This window comes from Passer domesticus, chromosome 18 (genome assembly GCF_036417665.1).
Source record: "Passer domesticus isolate bPasDom1 chromosome 18, bPasDom1.hap1, whole genome shotgun sequence".
NCBI lineage: Eukaryota > Metazoa > Chordata > Aves > Passeriformes > Passeridae > Passer > Passer domesticus.
The window spans coordinates 4,567,661-4,594,017 of record NC_087491.1 but is presented as its reverse complement, the minus strand read 5'-3'; the positions used below and the strand labels follow the sequence as shown (position 1 = coordinate 4,594,017).

At 50.9% G+C, this 26,357-nt stretch overlaps 1 protein-coding gene across 1 annotated transcript in view; it reads left to right on the top strand.

Moving 5' to 3' along the window:
• WHRN (whirlin) overlaps positions 1–26,357 on the top strand; it is a 54,075-nt gene that overhangs the window by 9,724 nt on the left and 17,994 nt on the right. The window contains 2 exon segments of the mRNA XM_064393939.1: positions 5,428–5,643; positions 17,886–18,011. Of these exon segments, the coding sequence (XP_064250009.1) occupies positions 5,428–5,643; positions 17,886–18,011 (342 nt within the window).

The following is a 26,357-nucleotide window of genomic DNA, read 5'->3' as shown; positions in this document are numbered from 1 at the left end:
TTCACATCAATGATTTCTGTGAGCTGTGCTGCTGGCAGGTGAGCTTGCACACTGTGCTGCCAGCCCTAAACCTCCCACGCCATGGTCCTCACACCCATCAGAGATGGGGCAAAGCCAAATATTATCTGAGGCTGCAAATCCCTGCAAAGGCTTGAGAAAGGAGATGGAGATGCAGCCTGCACTGCCTGATTCTGCCCAGGGCATTAAGGAGGTGGATTGGTTATTTAGGGGTGGCTGGGTGAGGTTCAGTGTGCCCTTCATGTCCCAAAAAAACTCACAGGATGAGTTCTGCTGTGGCTTTGGGGGTATCTCTGCAGTCAGTGCACACAGGACAATTTGTGTGTCAGCGAGGAAAAATTTTTCCTTTGTAGAATTCCCACCCAGAGCCTGCCCTTGTGATGTCCCCCTGTGCTGGGGCCACCTTAAACCCTCTGTCCAGTTCTGGGCCTGTCAATTTGGGAAGGACCTTGAGGGGCTGGAGCATGTCCAGGGAAGGGAACGGAGCTGGGAAGGGGCTGGAGCCCCAGGAGAGGCTGAGGGAGCTGGGAAGGGGCTCAGCCTGGAGAAAAGGAGGCTCAGGGGGGACCTTGTGGCTCTGCACAACTCCTGACAGGAGGGGACAGCCGGGGGGTCAGGCTGTGCTCCAGGGAACAGGGACAGGAGGAGAGGGAACGGCTCAGGGTGGGCCAGGGAGGCTCAGGGTGGGCACCAGCAGGAATTTCTGCATGGGAAGGGTGCTCAGGCACTGGAACTGCCCAGGGAGCTTTGGAGTGCCCATCCCTGGAGGTGGCACTTAGAGCTCTGGGCTGGGAACAAGGTGGGGATTTGGGACAGGTTGGATTTGATGGTCTGGGAGGTCTTTTCCAACCTCAGTGATCCCGGGATTCTGTGATTAGAACTCTGCTGAAAAGCTCCTCCTTTTGTCCCAGGAGGCTGGGATGATCTGCATGGTCTGTGGGGCAGGTTCTGGCCCTCTCTCTTGCTGTGCTGCCCTCATAAGCAGGGCTGGCAGCAGAATCAGCACGGGAGGGCTGGTGCCAGCCTGGTGGCACTGTGGCACCTCGCTGGGAATGGGGACAGGGAAATGCTCAAAGCAGCAGCAGGGCACAGGGACCAGCAGGATAAAGGCTTCCAGGGGAGGAGGACACAGCAGGGAAACCTTCTTTGGGCTCCTGTCCCAGTGCTCAGTCTCTGCACTGGAAGAAGTTCTTCCTCATGTCCAGATGGAACTTCCTGGGATCAGTTCCTGCCCATTCCTCCTATCCCATTGCTGGGCCCCTGGAGCAGAACCTGGGCCCTGCTCTGAGCCCTCCCTGAAACCTTGGGGAAAAAAAACCTCAAAATAAAGGGGAAGTGCAGCATTTCTCCCTGAGCAGGGAGATGGGTGGAAAGTCTGCTCTGCTGGAGCTCAGCACAGCAGCTGCTGCTGGATCATGTCCTGGGTTGGATGCTGGTGGAAGCTTCTCCCCCCAGCTCACCTGGTGCCTCGTCACTCTGCAGCTCCTGGTGCCAAGTGCTTTGTTAAAGCCAGGTTCAGAGCGTGGCTGCACACAGGATTTGTAGATGTGTGCCAGATCCTGTGCCCAGGCTGCTGTCCTTCAGTGGGGATCACCTGCTGTGCTCTTATCCCAGGGAAACTGAGGCAAAGCTGCTTCCCTCTCATCTCCTCTCCCAGCCGTGGCAGCTGCACTTTAAAGAGCTGCTGCCTGGTGGACACAGAGCTTCCTGGAGCTCAGATGTTTGAGCAGAACTGACTTTAGTGGTCACCAGGCTGAGGAAGGGGTTTGCACCCTCACAGGGAAGAGTTTCTTCCCAATCTCCAGTCTAATCCTGCCATCCCTCAGCGTGAAGCCATTCCCCCTTGTCCTATTACTACAAAATCCCTCTAAAAGTCCCTTAAAAAACTTTTATGGGTGTCACTGTCCCCTCTCAGCTGTGATCACCCAAAGGGTCTCCAAAAGGTGCAGGTCAGGAGGTGACCTGGTCCAAAAGGTGTGTCCTGAGGGGCTGCTAAGTGAGGGAGGGTCTCTGATGGGCTCCTCTTGCAGCTCTGGGCATCAGCAGGGAGGGTTTTTGGGAAGGAAACTGTGCTGGACAGGAGCTGCTTCTCTCTGAGTACAGGAGGGAGCTCAGTAAATGTACAAAGGACTCTGCAGAGTGTCCCCAGCCTGCTGCAGTGCTGTCTCTCTGGGAGACACTGTCACCAGCAGTGTCCTGCTGGCTCTCCCAGCCTCTGTTCAGTCCCGTGCTCCCTCTTGGATGGAGTCCTGGCTCTGTGCACTGCTCCCCTCCCCTCAGGCTCTCTGCTGTCACCTTCATGCATAAAACATCTCCCTGAGCCCAGATCCTCGCTCCTGGTGGCCCTGTCAGGGGACCTGCAGGGGGACATAAAAATCCCCGTGTAAATCTCTGGCCTCTCATCCCTGCTAATTTCCCTGTGCCTCCAGAGAGCAGCTCTGCTGCTGTGCCTGCCCTGCCAGGGCATGACATTTGGCTCAGGCTAAATGGCTCTGCCAGGCTTCATCAGCCACCCCTGCCCTGTCCCCGGGGCAGCTGGGACACTCCAGGGTGCCCAGCATGGAACCAGCCTGCTCTTGCTGCACAACCTCCTCTTGTGCCCAGTCCCTGCTCCTGTGCCTCGTCCCTGTTCCCGTGCCCAGTCTCTCGTGTGTGGTACAAACCCCGAGGTTTCCTCTGCTCCTTCTCCTCCCTGCCAGGATGGATTCTCTGGGAAAGGGGATCCCTGTGCCATGTCCAGTCTTTCCCTAAGTCCCTCCAGGGATGGGCACTCCAAAGCTCCCTGGGCAGCCCCTGCCAATGTTTAATCACCCTTTCCATGGGGAAATTCCTGCTGCTGTCCACCCTGAGCCGTTCCCTCTCCTCCTGTCCCTGTTCCCTGGGCGCACAGCCCGACCCCCTGGGCTGTCCCCTCCTGGCAGGAGCTGTACAGAGCCACAAGGTCTCCTCTGAGCCTCCTTTTCTCCAGGCTGAGCCCCTTCCCAGCTCCCCCAGCCTCTCCTGGGGCTCCAGCCCCTTCCCAGCTCTGTTCTGTGCCCTGGACATGCTCCAGTTCTTCCTTTGTGGGGCCCAGAACTGGACACAGGCACAGGGGTACAGTTCTGATGTTCTGCGGTCTCCAAAGAGGTTTTATAGAGATGGCTCCAGTTTGGATGAACAAAGAACATTTCAGGGGGTCCTGTACCCCATCTGACAGGGATCCCTTACCCTGGTAGCTGTGAGGTTGGTGAGAATGGTCCCTGCCAGCCCCAGCTCATTGATTTCTGTGGAGTTCAGCCCCTTCTGAGCCTGGCTGTAGGGCAGCTTTGGCTCAGGAAGCTGCTCTGTGCCCTGAAGCCTGGCACAGCCACAGTGCCCGTGCGAGAGGGGTCCCCTGGAATGGGCAGAGGGCTCAGGACCTGCTCCATCATCCCAGGGAGACCTGGGCAGGATGGAGCGTGGGGAGCAGCCCAGCTGGGCTCCGAGTGCCCGGGCAGGGAGGAGATCCCAGCAGGGATGTGTTTGAGGGAAGCTGCAGGAACAGGGGCTGGAAGGGGAGCAGCCCAGGGGTGTGAATGCTCTGTGGGTGTCCCCACTGGTTTTGCAGTCCTTGTGACAGCCCTCGGGCACACGGTGACCTTGGGAGCAGGTGACAGTTCGCAGCCAGGCTGCTGTGTGTGGTGGAGATGCTGAGCTGGGCTTTGAGCTGGATTCTCTGTGTTCTGGCAGGGAGGAGCAGCAGTGCTGCCAGGCCAGGACTGGGATGTAGCCATCCCACTATTCCTGACAATTGACCCTTTCCTGAGGAGCTGCTGCTGCTTTTAGTCCTTCCCAGGCACAAGCTTTGCTCAGCAGCTTCTCTGTTCCGTGGGGACAGCAGTCCTTGCAGGGCAGCTCATCAAAATGATGTATACATGGGAAAAAACCCCAAACACCTCCTTTCTGAGAGCAGATCTGCAGTGCTGGTGTCCCTGAGGCCTCTGGAGGGATCAGCACTTACAGCTGTCCCCAGGGAGAACTCCTCCATGTTAATTGAAGTTCCTGTGTCAGCTTCTCTCAGTGGAAGCTGGAGGGGCAGAGCAGCAATTGCAAATCACTTCTTCTGGCCCCCAAGGTCATCTGTGTGTGTGCTGGTTTGAGTGTGTATTTAGTAATTATTCCTCTCCTTAATTGACTGCTTGTGCTGGGGCAGGCAGCTGGTAGCTCAGTGGCTGAATTTCTGGGAGTGCTGTCTGTGTTCCCTGGAGGCACCAGGAGCTCTTGCAGTGGCAGAGGCTGGAGCTGGGGCAGAGCTGGGGCTGAGCTGAGCCTTGTCCCACATTGGCTTTGTCTGCTGCCAGCAGTCACTGAGAGGCTGATATCCACATTCAGCCTGGAGGGGAGAAGGCTCCAGGGAGACCTTGGAGCACTTTCCAGTGCCTAAAGGGGCTCCTCTATTAGGGGAAGGGGAAGGTGAAGTGAGGGGGCTGGAGAGGACCTGGGACAAGGGTCAGTGCTGCTGTCCTCCAGCACTGCTCTGACTCCTCTCCAGAGCTGCAGGAGCTGCTCAGTGCCAGGTTCAGCCATCCTGGCCATGGCTCTGCTCACCTCACCTCCCCTCTCTGCTCCTCTCTGCTCTTTCCTGGCTTTTGGGAAAGCTTTTCTGTGTTTTCTCAGCAGCAGCTTTGCCTTCACTCTGCTGCAGCCAGGAGAGAACAGAAAAATTCCAGCTTTTTATGCAGCTCCATCATTCAGCTGATGGCTGCAGAGGAGCTGGAGATCTCGAAGCCTCCAGAAGTGCAAAGCTGTGGGATTCACATTCTCTGAACCTGAGAGGAGCAGAGAAAAGAATGATCAAACCAATTCTTGTCTCATTTGCTGCCCATGTGTTTGTGCAAAAGTAGAATGCAATATAGAAATGGTTTACCCAAAGTGATGGGGCTTTGCTTCTTTGGCCTATCAGGGCCAAGTTCTGTCGGTCAGCAGACAGTCATGGGATTCTGGCAGTCAAGTGCTTTTGCAGATTCAGTTTAGATTAATGTAATATAGTGTAACATAACATAAAATAATATACTTATTATATAAATATTATATAAAATTATATAAAATATATACAATTATTTAAATTGTTGAAATTATTAAAATTTACATTATATAATATATAATATATAATATATAATATATAATATATAATATATAATATATAATATATAATATGTAATATGTAATATGTAATATATAATATAAATATTCTATAAAATTATAACATGTTATAATATTAATAATATATTAATAATATAAAATGATATAATTAGCCTTCTGATATCCATGTAGTCCTCGACATTTCCTGCCTTCGTGGGGGTTGCCCTGATTTCTGACACAAAGCTGTGCCTGCCTGGAGCCCAGGTGGCCCTGTGGCCATTAACCCCCTGTCCTTGGCTTGCCTTGCAGGTGCTGAAGGGCTGCAAGAAGCTGAACCTGTCGGTGCACTCGGTGGGGCGCATCCCGGGGGGCTATGTCACCAACCACATCTACACCTGGGTGGACCCCCAGGGCCGCAGCGTGTCCCCCCCCACGGGGCTGCCCCACCACCAGAACAGCTCCCTGCGCAGGGACAGCGAGAAGAGGAGCCACCTGCAGCTCCTGCAGGAGGGGGATGAGAAGAAGGTGAGCAAAGGGGGATCACACACAGCCCTGGGGGCCTCTTCCCGTGCAGGTGCCAGCCCTCTTTGTCCCCCTGGCATTGTCACCTGGGTCATTCTCCGCTGGGCTGGCTCTCCTCTAGCAGCCTGGTTTTCTCCCTTGGGTGTAGCTTTGCCCCCAGGAGCTCTGCAGGATGGGATGGGGTGGCTTTGTTCCTGTTTGGCACAAGGAGAAGCTGGGCTGGAGGGGAGGCAGTGCCCAGTCTGGGCTGGCAGGGAAGGTCCTGCCAGGAGCAGCCACCAAAGCACGAGTGGGGTTTGAGGCTTTTCCCAAGAGGAGATTGTTTGGCTGGACATTGAGGGACTGACACCCATGTCCAGCCTGGAGACAGGAAAACTCTGGGGAGAGCTCAGAGCCCCTGCCAGGGCCTAAAGGGGCTCCAGGAGAGCTGGAGAGGGACTGGGGACAAGGGATGGAGGGACAGGACACAGGGAATGGCTCCCACTGCCAGAGGACAGGGATGGATGGGATATTGGGAATTAGGAATTGTTCCCTGGCAGGGTGGGCAGGCCCTGGCACAGGGTGCCCAGAGCAGCTGTGGCTGCCCCTGGATCCCTGGCAGTGCCCAAGGCCAGGCTGGACACTGGGGCTGGGAGCAGCCTGGGACAGTGGGAGGTGTCCCTGCCATGGCAGGAGTGGCACTGGATGGGATTTAAGGTCTCTTCTAATCTGTGTCACCTGTGGATGTGGAGGGCTGGATCTCAGAGTACATTCCTGCCTTCCTCCTGCAGTTCAGATCTTTCCTCAGGTGTTCCTGTGAGGCTTTCCTGGGTCTCTTGACAGTTCTGTCTTACTAAAAAAAATATCCCTCACCAATTCATCTCTACAAATACTGTGAAATAAACCAGATTATTTTCCTTTTCTTTTTGGGGAGAGGCAGCCTGAGTGAAAACCCTGGTGAGGGAAAAAGCAGCAGGGGAGGGAATGGCACACAGGGCAGTGTGGCCAGTGCTGGGCCAGATCCTGGCCTCTGACAGCAGGAAACATCAGCACATCGAATTTCCAGCCCTGCTCCCTTGCTGGGAGCTGCCCTCCTTTAAGCAGCCCTTGGTGTAAGGGAAGCCAGCACAGGCTGTTCGAGCTGCAATATTTGATCTCGGGGATTTGATGTCTCCTCTCCCTCACACTTCCCACGGCCAGCCAGGCCTGCAGAGGTGTCACTGCAGAGTCACAGTGCTCAGGTGCCTGTGGAGGGAGGGACAGAGGGACAGGGAACCTGTCCTATACAAACAGAACGTGGTGTTTGCACATTGTCCCCCATGGAATATCAGAGTACTGCCCCAGGAGTCAGCACTGCCTTCCCAGAGACACAGAACTGCTTGGAGCCTTGACTATGTCCATCCTTTTGTCCTGGTATCACTCTGTCTGTGCCCAAAACGTCCTCAGCTCCTGGAAATGCTGTGGAAGAGTCTGTGAGCTTCCCATCTCAGCCAGAGGGAGAGAAAAATCTAATACAGGGTGAGGCAGTTTGCTGATGAAATATTCATGTGGGCCACAAGGGAGAAGGGTCTATTATTTTTATTTTAAGGAGAGGAGAAAAGCAGGCTCTGCTGGCTGGTGTCCCCACCCCCTGCCACCCAGGGTCACCTTGAGAGAGCAGCAGCAGCTCTGGGCAGCTGTGAGGAGTTGTTTCTGTGACATCTGGTATTTTCTGGGGCCCTCATCAAAGGGGGGAAAATGATGAATCTGACTCCATGTTCTTAGAAGGCTAATTTATTATTTTATGATCTATATTATATTAAAGAATGCTATACTAAACTATACTAAAAAATACAGAAAGGATACAGACAGAAGGCTAAAAGATAATAAAAAACTAACTCTCTCTTCAGAGAGTCCAACACAGCTGGATGGTGATTGGTCATTAAGTAAAAACAATTCACATGAAACCAATCCAACACGCACCTGTTGGTAAACAATGTCCAACCACATTCCAAAGCAGCAAAGCACAGGAGAAGCAAATCAGATAATTATTGTTTTCCTTTTTCTCTGAGGCTTCTCAGCTTCCCAGGAGAAGAATCCTGGCTAAGGGATTTTTCCAGAAAATATGAATGTGACACACATCCTTCCTTCAGTGCTCGCTGGGGGTGGCTGTGAAAGGCTCAGACACCTGGAGCTGTGTCCCCTGCCCCTGTCCCAGGCTCCTGGCCACTTGTGAGCCCTGGGAAGATGTGCCAGCCCTGGCTGTGCTCCTGCCCTCCCTGGTGTGTGCACCTGTGCCCAGGTGTGAGTAGTGGCTCTTCCCAAACCTGAGCTTGTGTCCTGCCGTTCCTTGGTGCTGCTCCACGTGGCCAGGCAGCTCTTTGGCTTCCTCAGGGGATCCCACAGTGCTGTGGGCTGGAAAGGACCTTAAAGCTCATGCTGCCATGGCAGGGACACCTCCCACTGTCCCAGGCTGCTCCAGCCTGGCCTTGGGCACTGCCAGGGATCCAGGGGCAGCCACAGCTGCTCTGGGCACCCTGTGCCAGGGCCTGCCCACCCTCCCAGGGAACAATTCCTAATTCCCAATATCCCATCCCTCCCTGCCCTCTGGCAGTGGGAGCCATTCCCTGTGTCCTGGTACTCCAGACCCCTGTAAATTGTCTCTCCACGTTTCTTGCCAGCTCCTTCAGGCCCTGCAAGGCCACACTGGGGTCCCCCAAAGCTTCTCCTCTCCAGGTGAACAATCCCAGCTGTGCCACCCTCTCCTCCCAGCAGAGCTGCTCCATCCTCTGATCCCCTGGTGCCTCCTCTGGATCTCCCCAGCAGATTTCACACTCTGAGACCAGGGCAGAGGGCTGGAGGCCCCTGTGTTAACCTGGGAACAATCCATGACAACTGCAGGAAATCTTTGAAGCTCTCAGTGATGGAGAGGGAGTGTTCAACCTTGGCCCCACTCCCAGTGACATGCCAGCAGGGACGTTGGTCACTGCTTTCAGTGCACAAGGCTTGGCATGCACTTTGCAGCATCTCCACTCCTGATTTCCCGTCTGTAAGAGCAGAAAAAAAGAAGATTACTGCCTCCTAGCACTCTGAAATGCCCAGGGCTGCCCAGACTCCTCTGTGTCCAGAGGTGCCCTGCTGTGCCAGCTGGAGCTGGCAGCAATTCCCCTGAGGCAAGGCTTGCAGGGAGCAGAGCTGCCCTGGCTGTGCTGGGCAGGGGTTAGTGGTGGGACATTTTTGGTGTGACACACAGGCTGCAGGGCATGGATGGGCTGAGCTGCTGTGCCCTGAGTTACTGAGCACCATGCAGGGGTGGAAACCTGTCCCAGAGCAGGGGAACAACCTGTCTCCAGTTTACTCCCTTTTTATTTCTATGTGTAGATTTATGGGTACTACAGATAAAGAATTAACTGCTGAAAGTGGGGTTATTCTGTTCACAAAAATGCAAATAAATGCAACACATCCCTGGTTAATTCAGCCCAGTCAACCAGAACTGACAGGCACTGTTTCATTTGTGGGTGGTTTTACATTGTGAGGGGAGAATTAGTCAGTTATTTTGTTTTATCCCACTCTCTCCTATTTCCAATCAGTCTGAATGTCCTGGAATTAATGTGGCAAAGCTTTCAAGCTGGCTTTGGGGAAGCAGAGCAGCTCCAGCCTTGCAGCAGGAGGCTGGAGTGATGTAACCCCACAAGCAAATCCACTTCCCCAGCTCAGCACAGCTGCAACACCTCTGGAGTCAAAGGGACATTCCCAGCCCTGCCAAAGCTTAGTTCAAGGCTGCTGGAGGCATCTGGCATTCTTCTGTGGCATTCACACTGTCTGAAAAAAGTCCCTTCACCCAGGGTTTTTCTCCTGGGAAGCTGAAAGGCAGTGAGAGAGGCCTCAGGGAAAAGGAAAACAATTCTTATCTCATTTGCTTCTCCTGTGTTGTGCTCATGTGGAATGTGTTTGGAGATTGTTCACCCACAGGTGATTGTTTCATTGGGTTCTGCTGTGAGTTGTTTTCACTCTTTGGCCAATCAGGGCCAAGCTGTGTCAGGACTCTGGAGAGAGTCACCAGTTTTCATTATTATATTTTTAGCATTCTGTAAGTATTCTTTGTGTATTCTTTAGTATAGTTTAGTTTAGTATTCTTTAATATAATACAGTATCATAAAGTAATAAATTAGCCTTCTGAGAACATGGAGTCAGATGCATCATTCTCTCCCCTCATCAGTGGCCTGCATTTACAATATTCTTCAGACACTGGAATGCCTGGCACTGGAATATTGTATATTCTGGCTGCCTCTCCCTCCAGCCCATCTGCATGCCTGGAAGGATGAGTCTGTCACTGAGTTTGAAGCTTGGTTATCCCGAGGCTGAAGGATTTGTTATGCAAAGGCCTGAAATGGAAAGCAGCACTGTGAGCTGTGTGATGGTGGAACTGAGCCTGAGCCATCCAGGGATCTGTGGGATCACCCTGGGGGATGAGCTGTGGGACGGGGCTGGGCTCTGCCTCCCTGGGTTCCTTTGGGCAGTGTGCTCCAGCTCCAGAGGCAGCATTCCCAGCCTGGAGCTTTGGCCACAATTCCCTGTGGACATTGGGGTTCCTCTTTTCCAGCTGTGGAAGAATCTCCACCAAAGGGATTTGGAGATTTGGATTTGTTAGCTGGCTTGGCTTTCCCCATCCCCTTCCAGGCAGAATCCAGGCTGCCCTGAGCTGGGTCAGGGGCTGCTCTGGGGGTGCTGGGATCTGGGCCAGGTTTTCAGTGTAGACCTGAGCTAGCACTGGAGAAGGGAGGTGAGCATGAAGGGAGTGTTGGGCTGAAGGAGCTGCTGGCAGGTTCAGCCTGTGGTTGTGCAAGGTGTTGCATATCCTTGTTTCCCAGGGCTGTGCTGGGTGGGGCAGGCTGTATTTCCCAAATTTAGCATTTTCCTGTTGGAATTGGTGAATGCAGTGTCTGATCAGAGCCCTGTGCCCGCAGGGGGAGTCACCAGTGCTCAGGAAGTGGGAAAGGAAGGGTTTGCAATAGTGCAGAGCTCTGGGAAATGCTGCTGGAGCCAGGCCAGACAGAGCAGCAGGTGACAGCCCCCAGGCCCATCCCAGGATGTCACTGCCTGCTGGAAAGCTGGGACCTGCTTCCCATGCTCGCCTTCTGCTCCAGAGCACTTGGAGTTTTATTGTCTGTCCAGGCTTAGAGTCCTCTGGATTTGTTACAGCAGCAGCAAGAGCCATTTGTGCTGTGAATTGTCATTGATGGACTTGTGGGATTGACAGCTTATTTCATTAAAAGCACTTTGGAAACTCTCAGACAGTGAAAACTCGGAGGTGCTGCTGAGCTGGGAGGAAGATGAAGTGTGCAAAGCACTCTGGCAGTGCTGGGCTGCGAGTTCTCTGAGAAGCACCATTCCATCAGCTGAATTGGTGCCTTAATGTGCTTATTGCCAGGGGAGCTGCTTATTCCTGCAAGCTTTTGGTGCAGCAGAAGAAAGAAAACATAATAAAGGGAGTGCAAGCATCTCCTCAGCTTCAGGCACTTCTGGAGCCAAAAGTAGCAGTAATTATTATTAAAAAAAAAATAAAATATCTGTGCTAATATTGCATGGCTTGAATGTTTGAGATACTGCTGGTGACTACTTGAGCATGAAGGATAAGAGATGCAGGAGAGGGAAGGAAGGATTTCTCTCTATTAGTCTGTAATGACATTTGCAGTGTGAATGATCCAGCTCCCCATGTCTCACTGTTTGCTTGCTCTGACCTTGCTGGGGTTTGGTTTTGTTTACAGCTTGAAGGATATCCAGGCTGGTGGGGGGCTGGTGGAGTTCCCTGTGGGACTGCAATATGGGATGGGAGCCAGTGGTGCACCAGTGTCCTGGGGATTAAAGGCAGGGAATGGTTTGGTTTGGAAAGGACCTTTAAATCCCATCTAATCCACCCCATGCCGTGAGCAGGGGCATCTTCAGCTACATCAGGTTATCCTGAGCCACATCCAGCCTGCCCTAGAGCAGACACTGGACAGAGCTACAGAATAAAGCAGGGATTTATTCAAAGGATCTCCTCCATGGATCCACCTTGGGCAGCACAAGAGCCCAGCCAGGGCTGCACCCAAGATGAACCAAAATGGTCCCAAAATGCACGAGTGCTCCCAGGGTCTCTCCCTGGGATCAGCTCTGCTCCATTTGCAGATTGCAGTTCATTGTCCAGTTCCAGCTTTAGCCCATGCAGTCCCATCCTTGTTTTTCTCTCTCCAGCCCACGTTGTTTGTGCTCTTGGGCCTGAGATTTGGATCATTTGTCCTTGGTCCCCAGCTAGAGCAGGAATTGTTTTGTCTCCCTGCTCTGTGCACAGAGCTCACCATCCCCTGATATGAAGCTCAGACCCACACACTAAAGGAGCACAGAATGTGAAAAATAGAAAAGCTAAACCCTGAGGCATCACTTTAGGTAGCAGCAGCACCCAGAAGTGGCAGTGGGTGTTTGCCAAGCCCCGGGGGAGGCAGCTCTGGGCTCAGCAGGAGCTGGATGAGGCTGGCGTGGGCACAGGACCTGGTTTGGTCACTGTCCCTGTGCTCTATGTCACCTCCCAGCCCTGCAGCTGCTCCCTGTCCCCAGTGCTGGACACTGGGTGACAGCCCAAGTCCTGCCTCAGGGAGCTGCCCTGGGCAGGGGTGACGTTGGCACAGCTCTGGTGGCCCTGGCACCCCCAGGACTCAGATAAAGGCTGTGAGGCAGCTCTGCCTCCCCACACCGGCTGTGTGCAGGAGGTCTAGACACAAACTGTGGGGTTTCCTTGGGAAGCAGGAGGAGGATGAGCCCTGCCAGCCTCCCAAGGCGTTGTTTGTGTTGTGTGGCAGCAGTAATGGCCTGGAAATAGCTGCCAGCGTGGCTGGAACCTCCTCAGCCACCCAGCTGAGTGCTGAGCCCTACTGGGGCAGGCTAATTCCTGCCTGAAAGGCCTTTTTCTAATGGCAAAATTGAATCTGTCAACAGGTAATTCCATAAAGCCAGACAGAAGCAATCCTGTGCAGGAATCAGCTCAGAGCAAGTGCCTCCCTGATGATGGCATTTATTTTTTTTTTTCCTTAATTTCCTGCTACAGGAGATGGCAGATGTTTCAGCCTTGAAACAGAAATTAAAACTGTGACCTTGGACTTCCTAATGGTTCTGTGTGATGCACGCAGGAGTCACCTGGGGCTGGGCACAGCCTGGGGATGGCACAGGGAAGGAGGTGGGCTCTGGGCAGTGATGGGCTGTGGGATGCCTGGCAAGGTGTGGAGGGTGTCACTGTGCCTCCAGGACCTAATGGGGCCCCAGGAGAGCTGGAGAGGGACTGGGGACAAGGACATGGAATGACAGGACACAGGGAACAGCTTTAAGCTGAAGGAAGATAGAATTAGATGGGATACTGGAGAGAAAGGCTTCCCTGGGAGGGTGGGCAGGCCCTGGCACAGGGTGCCCAGAGCAGCTGTGGCTGCCCCTGGATCCCTGGCAGTGCCCAAGGCCAGGCTGGACAGGGCTGGGAGCAGCCTGGGACAGTGGGAGGTGTCCCTGCCCATGGCAGGGGTGGCACTGGATGGGCTTTAAGGTTCTTTCCAGACCAAACCATTCTGTTATCTGGGATGTCCTCAGTTTCCCCCACAGAACAGCTGCCCTTGTTTGCTGCCTGGTTTAGGATGGTGTCAGCACAGTCTGAATTTAGGAGCTCAGGGTGATCCCAGCTCTCCTTGAGGGGGATTCAGCCAAGGGGGAGAGTAGAAGCATAAAGTGGAAATGGCACCAAAATGCCCTTTCTGGGCCAAGCCTTGGCACTGGAGTGTTAATCACACAAGTGCCAGCCTGAGTGGAAGAGCCCGAGCAGAGGGGCTTGGCCCAGGGAATGCTGTGCTGAGGGTGTGTTCCCAGAGGGGCCCTGGATCACCACTGGTGTCTTGGTTTGAAAAGACAGGAGCCTGTGAAGGAAGGCAAAAGCCTCCTGTGAAATGGAGAAGGTAAACCCCCTCCCTCCGAATTATCACAACTTCAGAATTAAAAAGGGCTCTCAGGCAAAGATATGGGAATGGGAATAACAGTTCTTTACTAGGAAGAAAAAAACTAAATAACAATGTAATTTAGTACAAGCAAAACAACCACTGGCAAAGTGAGAAAAAAAACCTGACACCCTGAGAAGTCAGGGTGCTGATAGCAGTCCAGCCAAAAGGTGGCTGCTCCTCCTGGAGCGGCGATCTGCAGAAGGGTGTAGATCCTTTCTGAAAATGCGGCGAAGGAGCAGCTGGGCCTTGGTTCCTGATTCCTCTCGGAAATCCAGCGAAGAAGGCTGTCTGTGGTCTCAGAAATGCTTGTTTTATGGTGTCAGGGATGCTTGGCTCCTCCCTCTGGGTGGAGCATCTCCCAATGGGATGATGTAACTAATCTTACCAGCCACAGTGAGTGATTCAATAGCCCATCAGCAGGAGATTATCTTCCTGGCAGTGTCATTGTTCTTGAAAGAGATAAGAAAAACTGCCCAACCCCCAACAGATGGCAAAAAAAGAATACATGCCTATTTTACAGGCCAGGACACCATATAGCCCATTAGCAGGAGATTATCTTCCTGGCAGTGTCATTGTTCTTGAAAGAGATAAGAAAAAACTGCCCAACCCCCAACAGATGGCAAAATAGAATACATGCCTACTTTACAAGCCAGGACAACTGGGAACACTGGGAACATCAGCCTGGTCACAGCTTTAGCTCCCTCCTTGGACACAGCTGGGCTTGTGCTGCAGTGTCACCCCAGAGCCGTGTGTGGGCTGGGGGCCAGGCTGGCAGGAGTGTGGCAATGGGACAGCCAGCAGGGCAGGGCCACCCCTGCTGTCACCACCCCGACTGTGCCATCACTGGAGACACAGACCCTTGGGAAGGAGAGTGCAAATTGTCCCCTGTGGTCCTCAAACCCTTGGCATGGAGTGGCCCAGCCTTTGCTTCATCCTGGCATCAGCCTATCCCTGCACTGCTCCTTTGGTGCCTTCGGGTTTGAGCTTTTATATATTCCATATATTTGTAACCCTGCAGTTCTTTAGTGGATAACTCCACACTCCACACACAGTGTGAGCTGCTGCTTCCCCATTTTGGGCAGACACAACAATTCCTCTCCAGGCCTGGCAATCAAGGACACCTCACTGCCTCAGGCCCCAGAGGTATGAACAAAAGTGAGTTGGGGGAGAAAACTTGGGGTAACGACTTCATTAGCTAAAGCTGTAATTGGCAGATTAACCCCCAATATGCAAATGGACCAAACTTATACAAGTGTGAAACCCGTGACCCCTCATCCATTTTGGGTGTAGGCCCTGGGGGGCTTTGCCTGCCTGAAATGTACCTGAATGCCCTTCAATAAATATACCTGCTTTTTATTGCCTTAATTCTGTCTGGCCTCTGTTTTTAGACAATCCTAAAGGCTTCACCTTCCCTCCCCAGGCAGACCTCACTGTGCCAGCACTGTGTCCCTTCCCCAGCCATTCCCAAAATCCGCAGTGAGTCCCTGAGCTGGCTGCTCCCTGCTCTCTGCCACGCTGTTCCTGGCAGCTCCTGCTGCAGGCTTCATTCAGGGAGCTGCAGCTATTAGCTGATTAAGAGATGCAATTAAGTCCTGAGCTACCCAGCTTGCTGGGCTGCCAGCAGGTTTGCACACACAGCTCGGGTTTGATGTTTTTTTGTGGCTCCAGGATTTCTGTATCCGTGCCTTTCCTGCCTCTGGAAGTGCAGGTTTGCTCAGTGCAGGGCAGACCATGCTCTGACACCCCTTGGAGGAATTTATATGGATTGATGGGATCCCCTCTCAGGCCTCTCTTCTCCCACAGGCTCCTCATCAGAAAGTCCCTCTCACCTGATGCCTTCAGATTTTCACCTTTATATTTTTCAAACCCTGCACTGCATTAGAGCATGACTCTAAACTCCATATGAAGTGTTAGTTAATTGTCTCCACGTTTTGGTCAGACACAGCAGAGCATCTCACGTGGCAGCACCTCCTGAGCAGAGGGACAGGGGGTATCTCTTACTCCATCTGATGCTCTCCCCAGGTGAGGGAGCAGCTTCTCAGCTTACCAGGATAGAGTTAAAGGGAAATGGAAATGTCTGCCTGCAGAGCTGCCCCTCCTGGAGCTAACCCCAGCACACAGAAACAGTCACTCAGGGACTTTCAGAGGGAATTTTGGCATTCCCAGTCTGTTCTGATGTGATCTGTGATTCCAAGCACCTTGCTACATTTCTCCTACTTGTATTTTTTTCCCAAACTGGAGGATTTTTCTGAGAGGCACAGCCATGGTAGGGTGGAAAACTCACAGCAGGGAAATCCTGAACACCATCAAACAGATGGGGAGGTAACAGCACTTCAGAAAAGTTGAATCTTTTCCTGATTTTCAAATACACTCAGCCAAGTGTTGTGTGGTCCAGAGCAAGGTTTCCCTGTGAAGAGAAAACCAAAGTGCCCTTGGATGTGACAGGCAGCTGCTCCTTTGGGTGGGTTTAGTGCCCAGCTCATCTCTCCAGCCTGGAGCATGAAGGTCTCTCTAATTCCTTTATAATCTTTCCATGCTAAAATTGTTTCCAGCACTTTCTGCCCTTTAAAGCAGAGAAAGGAAACCCAGGGAACATCAGGTTTTTCACAGAAGGATGCTGGTACAGGTAGTTGATGTTTTACAAATCTTATTCCAGCTTTGCATCCATTTCTCTAAATCAAAAATTCGGAGCCTTAGGTGGATTTGTGTTCCTCTGCTGATTTCTGTGTTTCTATCACCAAGACAGAAAATGGGTTTTCAATACCAGCCACTATAAGGCTGGCCTGAATTCCCTCTGTGATGCCGTGTCCTCTAGAAAGATGGATTAATTACTGACTTGAGGCTGGGAATTATTTTTCCATCCAGGTAAATGTGCAAGATTTTGGTTTGACTGCAGTGAAGGGGTTTAAATATAAAAGCCCTTCACAAACAGCTTGTTTCTGGTGGTTTCTATCAGTGTGAAACACATTTTGGCTTTTCTTATTTGTTTTCATTCCTGCTGTCTGCTTTTCTCCAGAAGTGACTCAAAACTTGGGAGCAAAGCAAAAAAATAACCCTGCAGTTACTCATTTAAAAAGTGCCATGCAGAGAGTGAACAAAGGCCAATTTAAATGGAGAGTCATTGAGGGAGCTGAGCACAGGATTGCTCTGCACTCCAAATTCCCATCTGAACACCCAGATATTGGCAGGCCCTGTGAGGAGGAGAGGGTGGATGAAGGCAGCTGGAAGCTGGGTTTGCAAATCAGCATTTGGTGGGGACAACATCTGCCCAGGTGCTGCCTGGCAGGTTGTGGGAAATATGAAATGGCCTCTGCAATATGTGCTGGATCTAGGTTGTCATGGTGTTGTTAATTGGAGATAATCAGGCACGTGATTATCCCTGAGGGGTTTGTGCTGTGGGGAGTGCCTGCAGTGGCCCTGCACAGTCAGCTCTGCAGGGAAGGGCAGAGGCTGGAGCGGGGCTCGTGCCAGGCTGGGTGGAGAGGGATTGTGGCATTCACATTCTCTGAAAAAATCCCTTCACCCAGGATTTTTCTCCTGGGAAGCGGAGAAGCCTCAGAGAAAAGGAAAACAATTCTTATCTCATTTGCTTCTCCTGTGTTGTGCTCATGTGGAATGTGTTTGGAGATTGTTTACCCACAGGTGATTGTTTCATTGGGTTCTGCTGTGAGTTGTTTTCACTCTTTGGCCAATCAGGGCCAAGCTGTGTCAGGACTCTGGAGAGAGTCACAAGTTTTCATTATTATCTTTTTGGCCTTCTGCAAGTACCCTTTCTGTATTCTTTAATACAGTTTAGTATAGTATTCTTTAATATAATACAGTATCATAAAGTAATAAATTAGCCTTCTGAGAACATGGAGTCAGACTCATCATTCCTGCCTTCATTGGGGCATTCCCAGCAAATCCAACAGGGGATCATGGCTCTGTTTGCTCAGGCAGCAATGCCAGAGGGGGAATTCACAGCCAGTGCTTCCTGGCTCTACCTCACTGGTGCTTCTGGGGTTTTGGGGGTTGTTCTCAGGTCTCTACACCAGGATACACCTGTAAGAGGAGAGAGTGGAAAACTGCTGTGGATCAGCTGATTTGTGGCTGAAAATCCACCCACGCATGCTGCTCCTCATGCAGCTGAACCTCTCAGCCTCCAGAGCTTTTCCTGCTGGTTCCCACTGCCTCCTCAATCCCACAGGAGCTGCTCTCCAGCCCAGCTCTGGGGCTGAACTCTGCTTTGGGAAGCACTTGGACACCACATCAATGTCTCTCCCTGTTCCCCTGCAGGTGAATCTGGTCCTGAATGAAGGGAAATCCCTGGGCCTCATGATCCGAGGCGGGGCAGAATATTCCCTGGGCATCTACATCACGGGTGTGGACAAGGGCTCCGAGGCAGAGAGCACTGGCTTGAAGGTGAGAGTGATCCCAGAGAGGGTGGCAGGTGACCAGGAACGTGTCCAGGTGGGGATGGGAAGTCTCCAGAGAAGGAGACTCCACCTCATCCCTGGGCAGCTCTTCCAGAGCTCTGCCACCCTCAGGGGAAGAATTTCTTCCTCATGTTGATGTGGAACTTGTTGTGGTTTAGTTTATGGCCATTGCTCCTCATCCTGTCACTGAACAGAGTCTGGCACCATCCTCTGACACCCCTTGGAGGTATTTTATGGATTGATGGGATCTCCTCTCAGCCCTCTCTTCTCCCACAGGCTCCTCATCAGAAAGTCCCTCTCACCTGATGCCTTCACATTTATCCTTTATATTTTTCAAACCCTGCATTTAGAGTGCATAACTCTAAACTCCATATGAAGTGTTAATTAACTGTCTCCACATTTTGGTCAGACACAACAATTCCTCCAGGCCTGAAACTCAAGGACACCTCACTGCCTCAGGCCCCAAAAAATACAAACAAAAGTGAGTTGGGAGGAGCAAACTGGGGGTAAATCACTTCATTACCTGAAGCTGTAATTGGAGAATTAACCCCTGTAAATGGATTGAACTTATACCTGTCTGAAAAACTCATGACCATTGTCCAGCTTGGGTGCAGCCTCTGGGAGGCTTTGGCTGCCCAAGGTGTAGCTGTTGGAGGCCTTTAATAAATACTTTTATTGTCTTTATCTGCTCTAGCCTCTGTTCTGGGTAGCACTCCAAGGCATCACACCTCCCTGGGCTGGCAGGGAAGAGTTTTCCATTGAAGATCCTGGCCCTGTGCCCTCTCCTGCACCCAAAGCTCCTGGGTGTGCTGTGCCCCAGGTGCTCCCAGCTGCCTGCAGGGCACATTTTAGGGGCCAGCTCTCAGCTGGGGTGTGCTGGCTCCTCCTGGCAGCCCCAGGATCATCCTGAGTTAACCAGCAGGATCACCCTGGGCAGTGATGCCTCAAGAACCTAGAAATGAAACACACTTTGAGATGATGGTAGTACAGGAGGTGATGGAAAAGCTGCTCTTTATTGGAGGCCTCCAGGGGCTAATGTGGAAAATGTCCACAAAAGCCTCCCCAGGGCGTGAACACAGTTTTTATAAATTTAGCAAATTATCATAATTGACAAAATCACCAATTAGGAGCACAAGTGGTGATGCAATCTCCCCACAGTTCAAGCCCCTTCTGAATCCTCCCCCCTCAGATGGAACTGAACTTTGTTGATGAAAATGAATCTCAAAGAGTTGGGGTTTTTTGCCTTGGTTCCCAGGGAGAACCAAGATGGGATAGGGGCTTTGGAATGTCTTTTGTCTTTCTGCCTAGGGAAAAGGTAGGGAAAAGCACTGGGAAAACCAAGTAGGAATGCAGCAATAGGCTACAGAGTTCCAAATATGTGTGTAAAGAATATGGAGAATTTAGAAAAGAAAAAATGCAAAAATCATTAGGCAGCAATAGAGCAGGGCTGATGCACAGGTTGGCTCAGTGACCTTGGTGCACCCACTCTCCAACAGGGTCCTGAGGGATGCTCTGGGGTTGGGCTGGGCCCTTCTGAGGCTGCCCTGGGCACAGCTGGCAGCAGGGCTCTTGTGAAGGGAGATCTACACCTCTCTCACCCCCTCACATGCACACCCATTGCTCTGAGCTGCTCCAGCCTGCCCTGCAGATCCCAGCGTGCTCCCTTCTCTGACCCCCTTGCCTGGTCCTGGAAGGGACATTTGGGGTTAGCACTGTGTGTGCTCACCAGTGGAACAAGCTGGAAAGGGAGCAGTTGGATGTGTCTCTGTGCCAGGCAGGAATGGGGCACGTTTGACACTCAGCCTCCTCAGGCTGGATCATTTTACTGCAGCCACAGTTGCTTTTCTGGTGTGTTTTTCCCTCTAAATGACCCAATTCCTTGCAAGGGCCTCCAGTCACTTCCTGCAGTGCAATCTCATGGGCTCTGGGGGTCAGTTCTTTCCTATTCCTTATGTCAGTTGAGATGTTAAACCCTAAAATGTCCTCTCAGTCCTCTGGGTTTTGGGAGGGTTTTTTTGGGGTTTTGGTTTTTTGTTTTGTTTTCTTTTTTTTTTTTGTGGGTTTTTTTTGTTTGTTTGATTTTTTGTTGGGTTTTTTTTGGGGGGGGGTTGGTTTGTGTTTTGTTTTTTATTGTTGTTTTGTTGTTGTTGTTGTTGTTTTGGGGGTTTTTTTGTTGGTTTTTTTTGGGTTTGTTTTTTTTTTTTTTTGAGAGGTTCTCTGCTCTCATCCCCTCTGGGTTTGTGCAGTGAGACATTTCTTGGACTCACTGACCCTAAAAGTCTTCTCTACCCTCAAGGGTGTCACCAACATATTTTATGAAAAATCTTTTTGTTAGGATTTTTTTCTCTTGAGAAGATGGGGAGCTTCAGCTTCTCCACGTTTTATTGTTTTAGAATGTGATTTGGAGGATTGTTTACTTAACATATGAAATTGTTTTCACTTGATGACCAATGACAGCTACTTGCGTTGAGGCTGTGAGTAGTCACAAGATTTTGTTATTAACTTCTTTACTTTCTTTTCTAGCTTCTGATAGATCCTTTCTCTATATTCTTTTTAGTATAATTTTAGTGTAGTATTTAAATATAATATCATAATATAAAAAATCAACATTCTGAAACATAGAATCAAGATTCTCATCTCTTCCCTCGTCCTGGGACCCTCAAACACAGCCTTACAAAGGTTCTGTGAGTCTGTGATTTCCCCATTGCTCAGCCCTTGGCTGTTCAGGGCTAAGCCTCAGCTTTGCTCAGAGCCCCATGAGGTCACTTCAGTCTGTCAAGGCTGGGGACAGTGTGGTGGGCAGGGCTGGGACAGACACGATCCTGTCCCTTGAATTGTTGTGGCTCTGAGGCCACCACAGTTCCCTTTGAGCCAAGGAGATTTTAGGGGTCATGGAGCCACTGCTGAGCTCCTGTTTCCCTGTGTCACAGAATCAAAATGCTGCACTTGGAGGTTTGGATCAGTTTAATGAATCTCTCTCAAGTGCCCAGCAGGGAAATGGGCCCTGAGGGGATCACTGGGGATGGCACAGGGAGCTGTAGGGGCATCCTGGAGATGGCAGAGTGCAGCCCAGGCTGCAGAAATGCTGCTGCCAGCTCCCTGCAGAGCCCCAGGGTGCAGGCTGGCACCTCTGCCCACACCCCTGGCTGGTCCCAGCTGTGCCCCAGGGATGTTGGTGGCTTCATCAGCAAGAGGGGCAGTGCTCTGGGGCACAGGATTTTGAGACAGGCACAAGAAGAGGCACAGGACAATTTGTTTGTAGAGGTGGAAGGGGAGGGACTGCCTGCCATAGGTGACACCAGCACGTTTGTCCCCTGTGCCAGGATCAGGATCCATCCCCTAAACCCCAGAAGCCTGAAAGTTTAAATACAGGATGAGAAAGAAGAAGCTGCATTGTTTTCCTTGGTGTTTTTTTTTTCTGTTCCCTGGGTTTGCTGCACAGGGAAAATCTCTGCTTTTCTTTCTTCTGCATCCCCCTGGCAGTGAGCTCAGCAGAGGAGGTGTCACAGGTGTCAAAGGCAGAACTCCTGCCTGAATCCCTCCATGCCTGCTTGGAATGCCAGGAAATAACCACACTCAGCACCCAGAGCAGTGCCAGCTCCCTGCCCTGTGCCCCCAGGTCCTGCCACTGTTGTTTGCTCACCTGAGCCTCTGCTTGTTGATTCTGGAGATCTCCCCCTCCTGCTCTGCTCTCCAGGCAGTGATTTGTGTGTCCAGCAGGCTCATGCTGTGCTGGATGTCAGGCTTGCTGTGATTTCAGGTGCTCACAGCTGCTTCCCCCCCTGATTTGTGTGTGCTACAGGCTGTAAATCCAGTGCTGCCTGGAGGTTTGGAGGTAAAAAAGGCCTTTATGTCCTGCTGTTAGACATGGTCGGGTGTAGATTGCAGCTCCAGGGGGTGGTGGAAGGGATGTGATGCCACAAGGAAGCAAGAACTAGTGGATAAATGTGGTATTCACAGATAAATGTGATTTCCAGGTAGTTTGTTGCTCTCTACAATGGAAATATTGTGGGATTTCTCAATGTGGGCTCAATACAGCCTGGCTGGGTTGATGGGAGGGTTCCTGTTGGCTTCCCAGGAGTGGATCCTTCTATGGGCTTTGCTGCTTTCACTGAGGCTGTTGCCAGAATTGAGCTGATTCTGATGTCATGTTTAGATGAGAGATGAGGCAGAAATCCTTCCCTGGGAGGGTGGGCAGGCCCTGGCACAGGGTGCCCAGAGCAGCTGCAGCTGCCCCTGGATCCCTGGCAGTGCCCAAGGCCAGGCTGGACAGGGCTGGGAGCAGCTTGGGACAGTGGGAGGTGTCCCTGCCATGGCAGGGGTGGCACTGGATGAGCTTTAAGGTTCCTTTTAACCCAAACCAATCTGTAATTTTGTCAGACATTTCATTTTTACCTCCTTGTATCTATGGCACCAAATTAGAATTTCAGACTCTTTAAATAATAACGAAAATAAATAATTTTACACTTCCCTTAAATGTTGATGGAAGGACAAACAAAAACTATTGAAAGCCAGGCAAAACCAAGGAAAATTCTCTGAGGCCCAGAAACTTTTGCCAGCTCCAGAAACAAGGACCAAGGTCCTGAGACGAGGATCCCAGAGGAGCTGCAGCCCTGCTGGTGCTGGTTCAGGTGCTGCTGTCCTGCAGGCAGAATTGCAGCCAAAACCAGGCTGGAGCTCTGCACTCAGTCAATAACTCAATATTCATAGGCTTGGCCTTGGCCTTCCTGATGTTTATGCATTCATGAAACTTCTGACAATGTGTTCTTCGGGCATGCTTGAAAATCTGCTGCCTCTGAGGAAGTTCTGAGAGTGAAAAAGTGGGGGTTAGCAGAGGAGGGAGGTGAGTCAGCCTCGTTTGCTTTCAGCTCCTGTCCTTCCTGCCTCCTTCCTGCTGTCCCAGTGGTGCCTGGCACGAGCTGAGCTCCTGATGCTGTTCCTGGCTCTGCTGGCCCTCATTTCTTCCTTGCTCATTTTTCCTGGTGCTGTGTTTTGTCAAGATTTGGGTTCTTTTTCCTCCTTAAGCCATTTTTGTTTGCTCTCCTTGACCTTTAAATCAGAAATAGCAGATTCCAGGGAGCTGGCTCTGAGCAAACAACTCAATATTGAGTTCCCAGAACGAGGGCTGGGGTGAGAATCACCATCCATATTTATCCAGATATGAGAGGAGAGGGAAAGGGAGACTGTAAATAGGAAGAGCTGAATGATTTTACCTCAGCACTGGCTGTCATAGAACAAAGAGTAATTTAGGCTGAAGAAGATCTCCAAGATCACCGTGTCCAACCATTCCTCCAGCACTGCAAGGCCACCACTGACCCAGGTCCCCAAGGGCCACATCCACATGGCTTTTAAATCCTTCAAGGGATGGGGACTTTGGAGTCCCTTCAGCCCTTTTGGTGAAGATTTATTTCTTAAACATCCACCCTGAGCCTGCCCTGGCCCAGCCTGAGCCATTCCCTCTTCTCCTGTCCCTGTTCCCTGGAGCACAGCCCGACCCCTCAGCTGTCCCCTCCTGTCAGGAGCTGTGTAGAGCCACAAGGTCCCCCCTGAGCCTCCTTTTCTCCAGGCTGAGCCCCTTCCCAGCTCCCTCAGCCTCTCCTGGGGCTCCAGCCCCTTCCCAGCTCCGTTCCCTTCCCTGAACACATTTAGTGTCATCTGCAAACTCCCTCGAGCCCCCCATGCCAAAGCCACCCCTTGGAAGCTGCAGTGAGCTTTGAGGTCTGGACACAGATAAATATCCTGGAAAAAGAGAAGATGAAGTAAAAACTTTGGAGCTCCCTCGGAGTGTGGGAATGAGCTGCAAAGTGACAAAGTCACTCGGGAGGTTGTGGTTTTGGTACCCAAGATGTGACGTTTCTCCTGGTCCTTCCAGTGGTGTCACCTTGACAGGGACAGAAATCTCCTCTCCTGGGAAGCCACCAAAAACCTCCCCCCATGAGTGCCACAACCACTGCCACCCCCAGGGAGCCCCTTCCCTCCCTGGGCTTGCATCTCCCCTCTTTGGGCTGCAGTGTTTGGGTACAGGAGCCGTTTTCAGAGAGCCATGGCCCCCTCATTCCCTGTCCTATACTGGATTTGCTGGGATTGCCCCAGTGAAGGCAGGAATGATGAACCTGACTCCATGTTCTCAGAAGGCTAATTTATTACTTTATGATGCTATATTATATTCAAGAATGCTATACTAAACTGTACTAAAGAATACAGAAAGGATACTTACAGAAGGCTAAAAAGATAATAATGAAAACTGGTGACTCTCTCCAGAGCCCTGACACAGCTTGGTCCTGATTGGCCAAAGAGTGAAAACAACTCACAGCAGAACCCAATGAAACAATCACCTGTGGGTGAACAATCTCCAAACACATTCCACATGAGCACAACACAGGAGAAGCACATGAGATAAGAATTGTTTTCCTTTTCCTCTGAGGCTTCTCAGCTTCTCAAGAGAAATTTCCTGGGTGAAGGGATTTTTCCAGAGAGTGGGAATGCCACAGTCCTGCTCCCAGGTCTGTCCTGGACCCTTCCCACAAGGATCATCTGGATCACCTGCCCTGCCCCATTTCTCTCCTGGAGAAGCTGAGCACTTCTTTATTTACTGCAAGCGTTCATTTGGTCAATTCCAAATTGATCCATGCATTTCTTGCCCATATCTTTAATTTCTTAAGGGCATTTGGTAATTATTTGTGCTGGAGAGAGGCTCCTTTTACCTTAGTGCTATCGCCAGTGTCATTTAGCCTCTCTGCTGGCACTTTAGTGGCATTAAACAGGACTGGTGCCAGTGCCAACACATTTGGCATCAACCCCTTGGCCCTGTTATTCCCAGCTCAGTTTTGGTGTCTTTTAACCTTAACTCACATTTAAAATCACTTACCCGTTTTTCTGTCTGTGTGATTGGGTTTCTCCAAGAGCAAATTCTGATTATTTTTAAGATAATTTTTCAGAGCAAATTCTGATTACTTTTAAGATAGTTTTCAGAGCAGATTCTGATTATTTCTGCTGCTCAGAACCCTTGTCTGAAGCCCATTACGTTTCCCTTGACTGCACCTCCCCTTCCCCACTGTCTCCAGAAGGAGAAGGAGCCAGGGCTGTCATCGAGGTGTAATTTCCAAACTCTCTTTTTCTCATGGTCTGTCACTTTTTGCGTGTTGTGTTCAGCCCCTGCATTTCAGGCTACAATTTTCCCTAGGAAATGAGAGTAATCCACATTTTCAGAGGTGTTCAAGCATTCAGCACATCCTGGGTATCCACCCACCATTAGCTGAGCACAACTGAAAAGTAGTTCCTGAAATATCCAGGGCAATCATTTTCCAGTGTTTTATTATAACTTTTGCTCTTGTGTGTTTGTGTCTTATTATTGCTTCTTTTATTCTGTGCCAGTTTGGAGCTGTGAATACAGCAAATCGTTTCTCAGGGTCAGTTTTTGTTTTAGTCGATGGTTCTTTTGCATCACTGCAGATTTTTTGTTACTTTTCCACTTGTCCTTGACACTGGGGGGAAAATATAATTATTATCTATGTTAATTAGCAAAAAATCCAGGGCCCCTCTGGTCTCCCTGATGTTACAAGAGCATGGCTCCTCTTGGTTCACTCTTAAAGGGAGAAATTAAAGATTATTAAACCTGTGTAACTGTCCTGAACCAAAAAAAAAATCATGAAAATTTCATCCCTGCTATGGAAAACCATTAAAGATTCATAATTGCAATAAAACTGCCTAATCAAATTTGGATTTTTATTGTTTTGGTGCTGCAGTGAACTCGGTGCTCCTTGTTTGTGCAGCAAAATGCACTCCAGGGGACTCCTGATGGATCAGAAAGGCCTGGGAGATGATATTTGTGCACCTGAGTGGGTATTTCTCTTGGCACTTCAGGCCCTGGCATAATTCCCCTCCCCTGTTCCATTGGTAGCTGTTGGAGCCCTGGCTGCTGAGAATTTCAGAGTTTCTGTGCTGACAGGCACTGAGCCCCAGGAGAACACTGCAGTGACCTGAGGATGTGGGGAAGCTTCCAGAATGGAATGACAGAACTGGGATTGTGGGTGTGGAGTTTGAACAGAAGCGTGTGATATCACAGGGTGGAAAACTGAGAGTTTAAGGGTTTAGAGTATAGTGATACAGATAAAGCAAGACGGAGGTTTTAGGGTGGAGGCTGATCCTTCTTCCCCTTCTTCTCCATGGGTTTGGGTGGTTTTGTGTAATTGGATAAAAAAGTCCACATTGTGGGCATGGGTGGTTGGTTATTGGGTTAAAAGTAAAAATAACTTAGGTGTCATTTCTTAATTGGACAGTTTATCCTTAAAAGGCCTTGTAGAGAGAGAGATTTGGCTCCATTTTTAGTCTG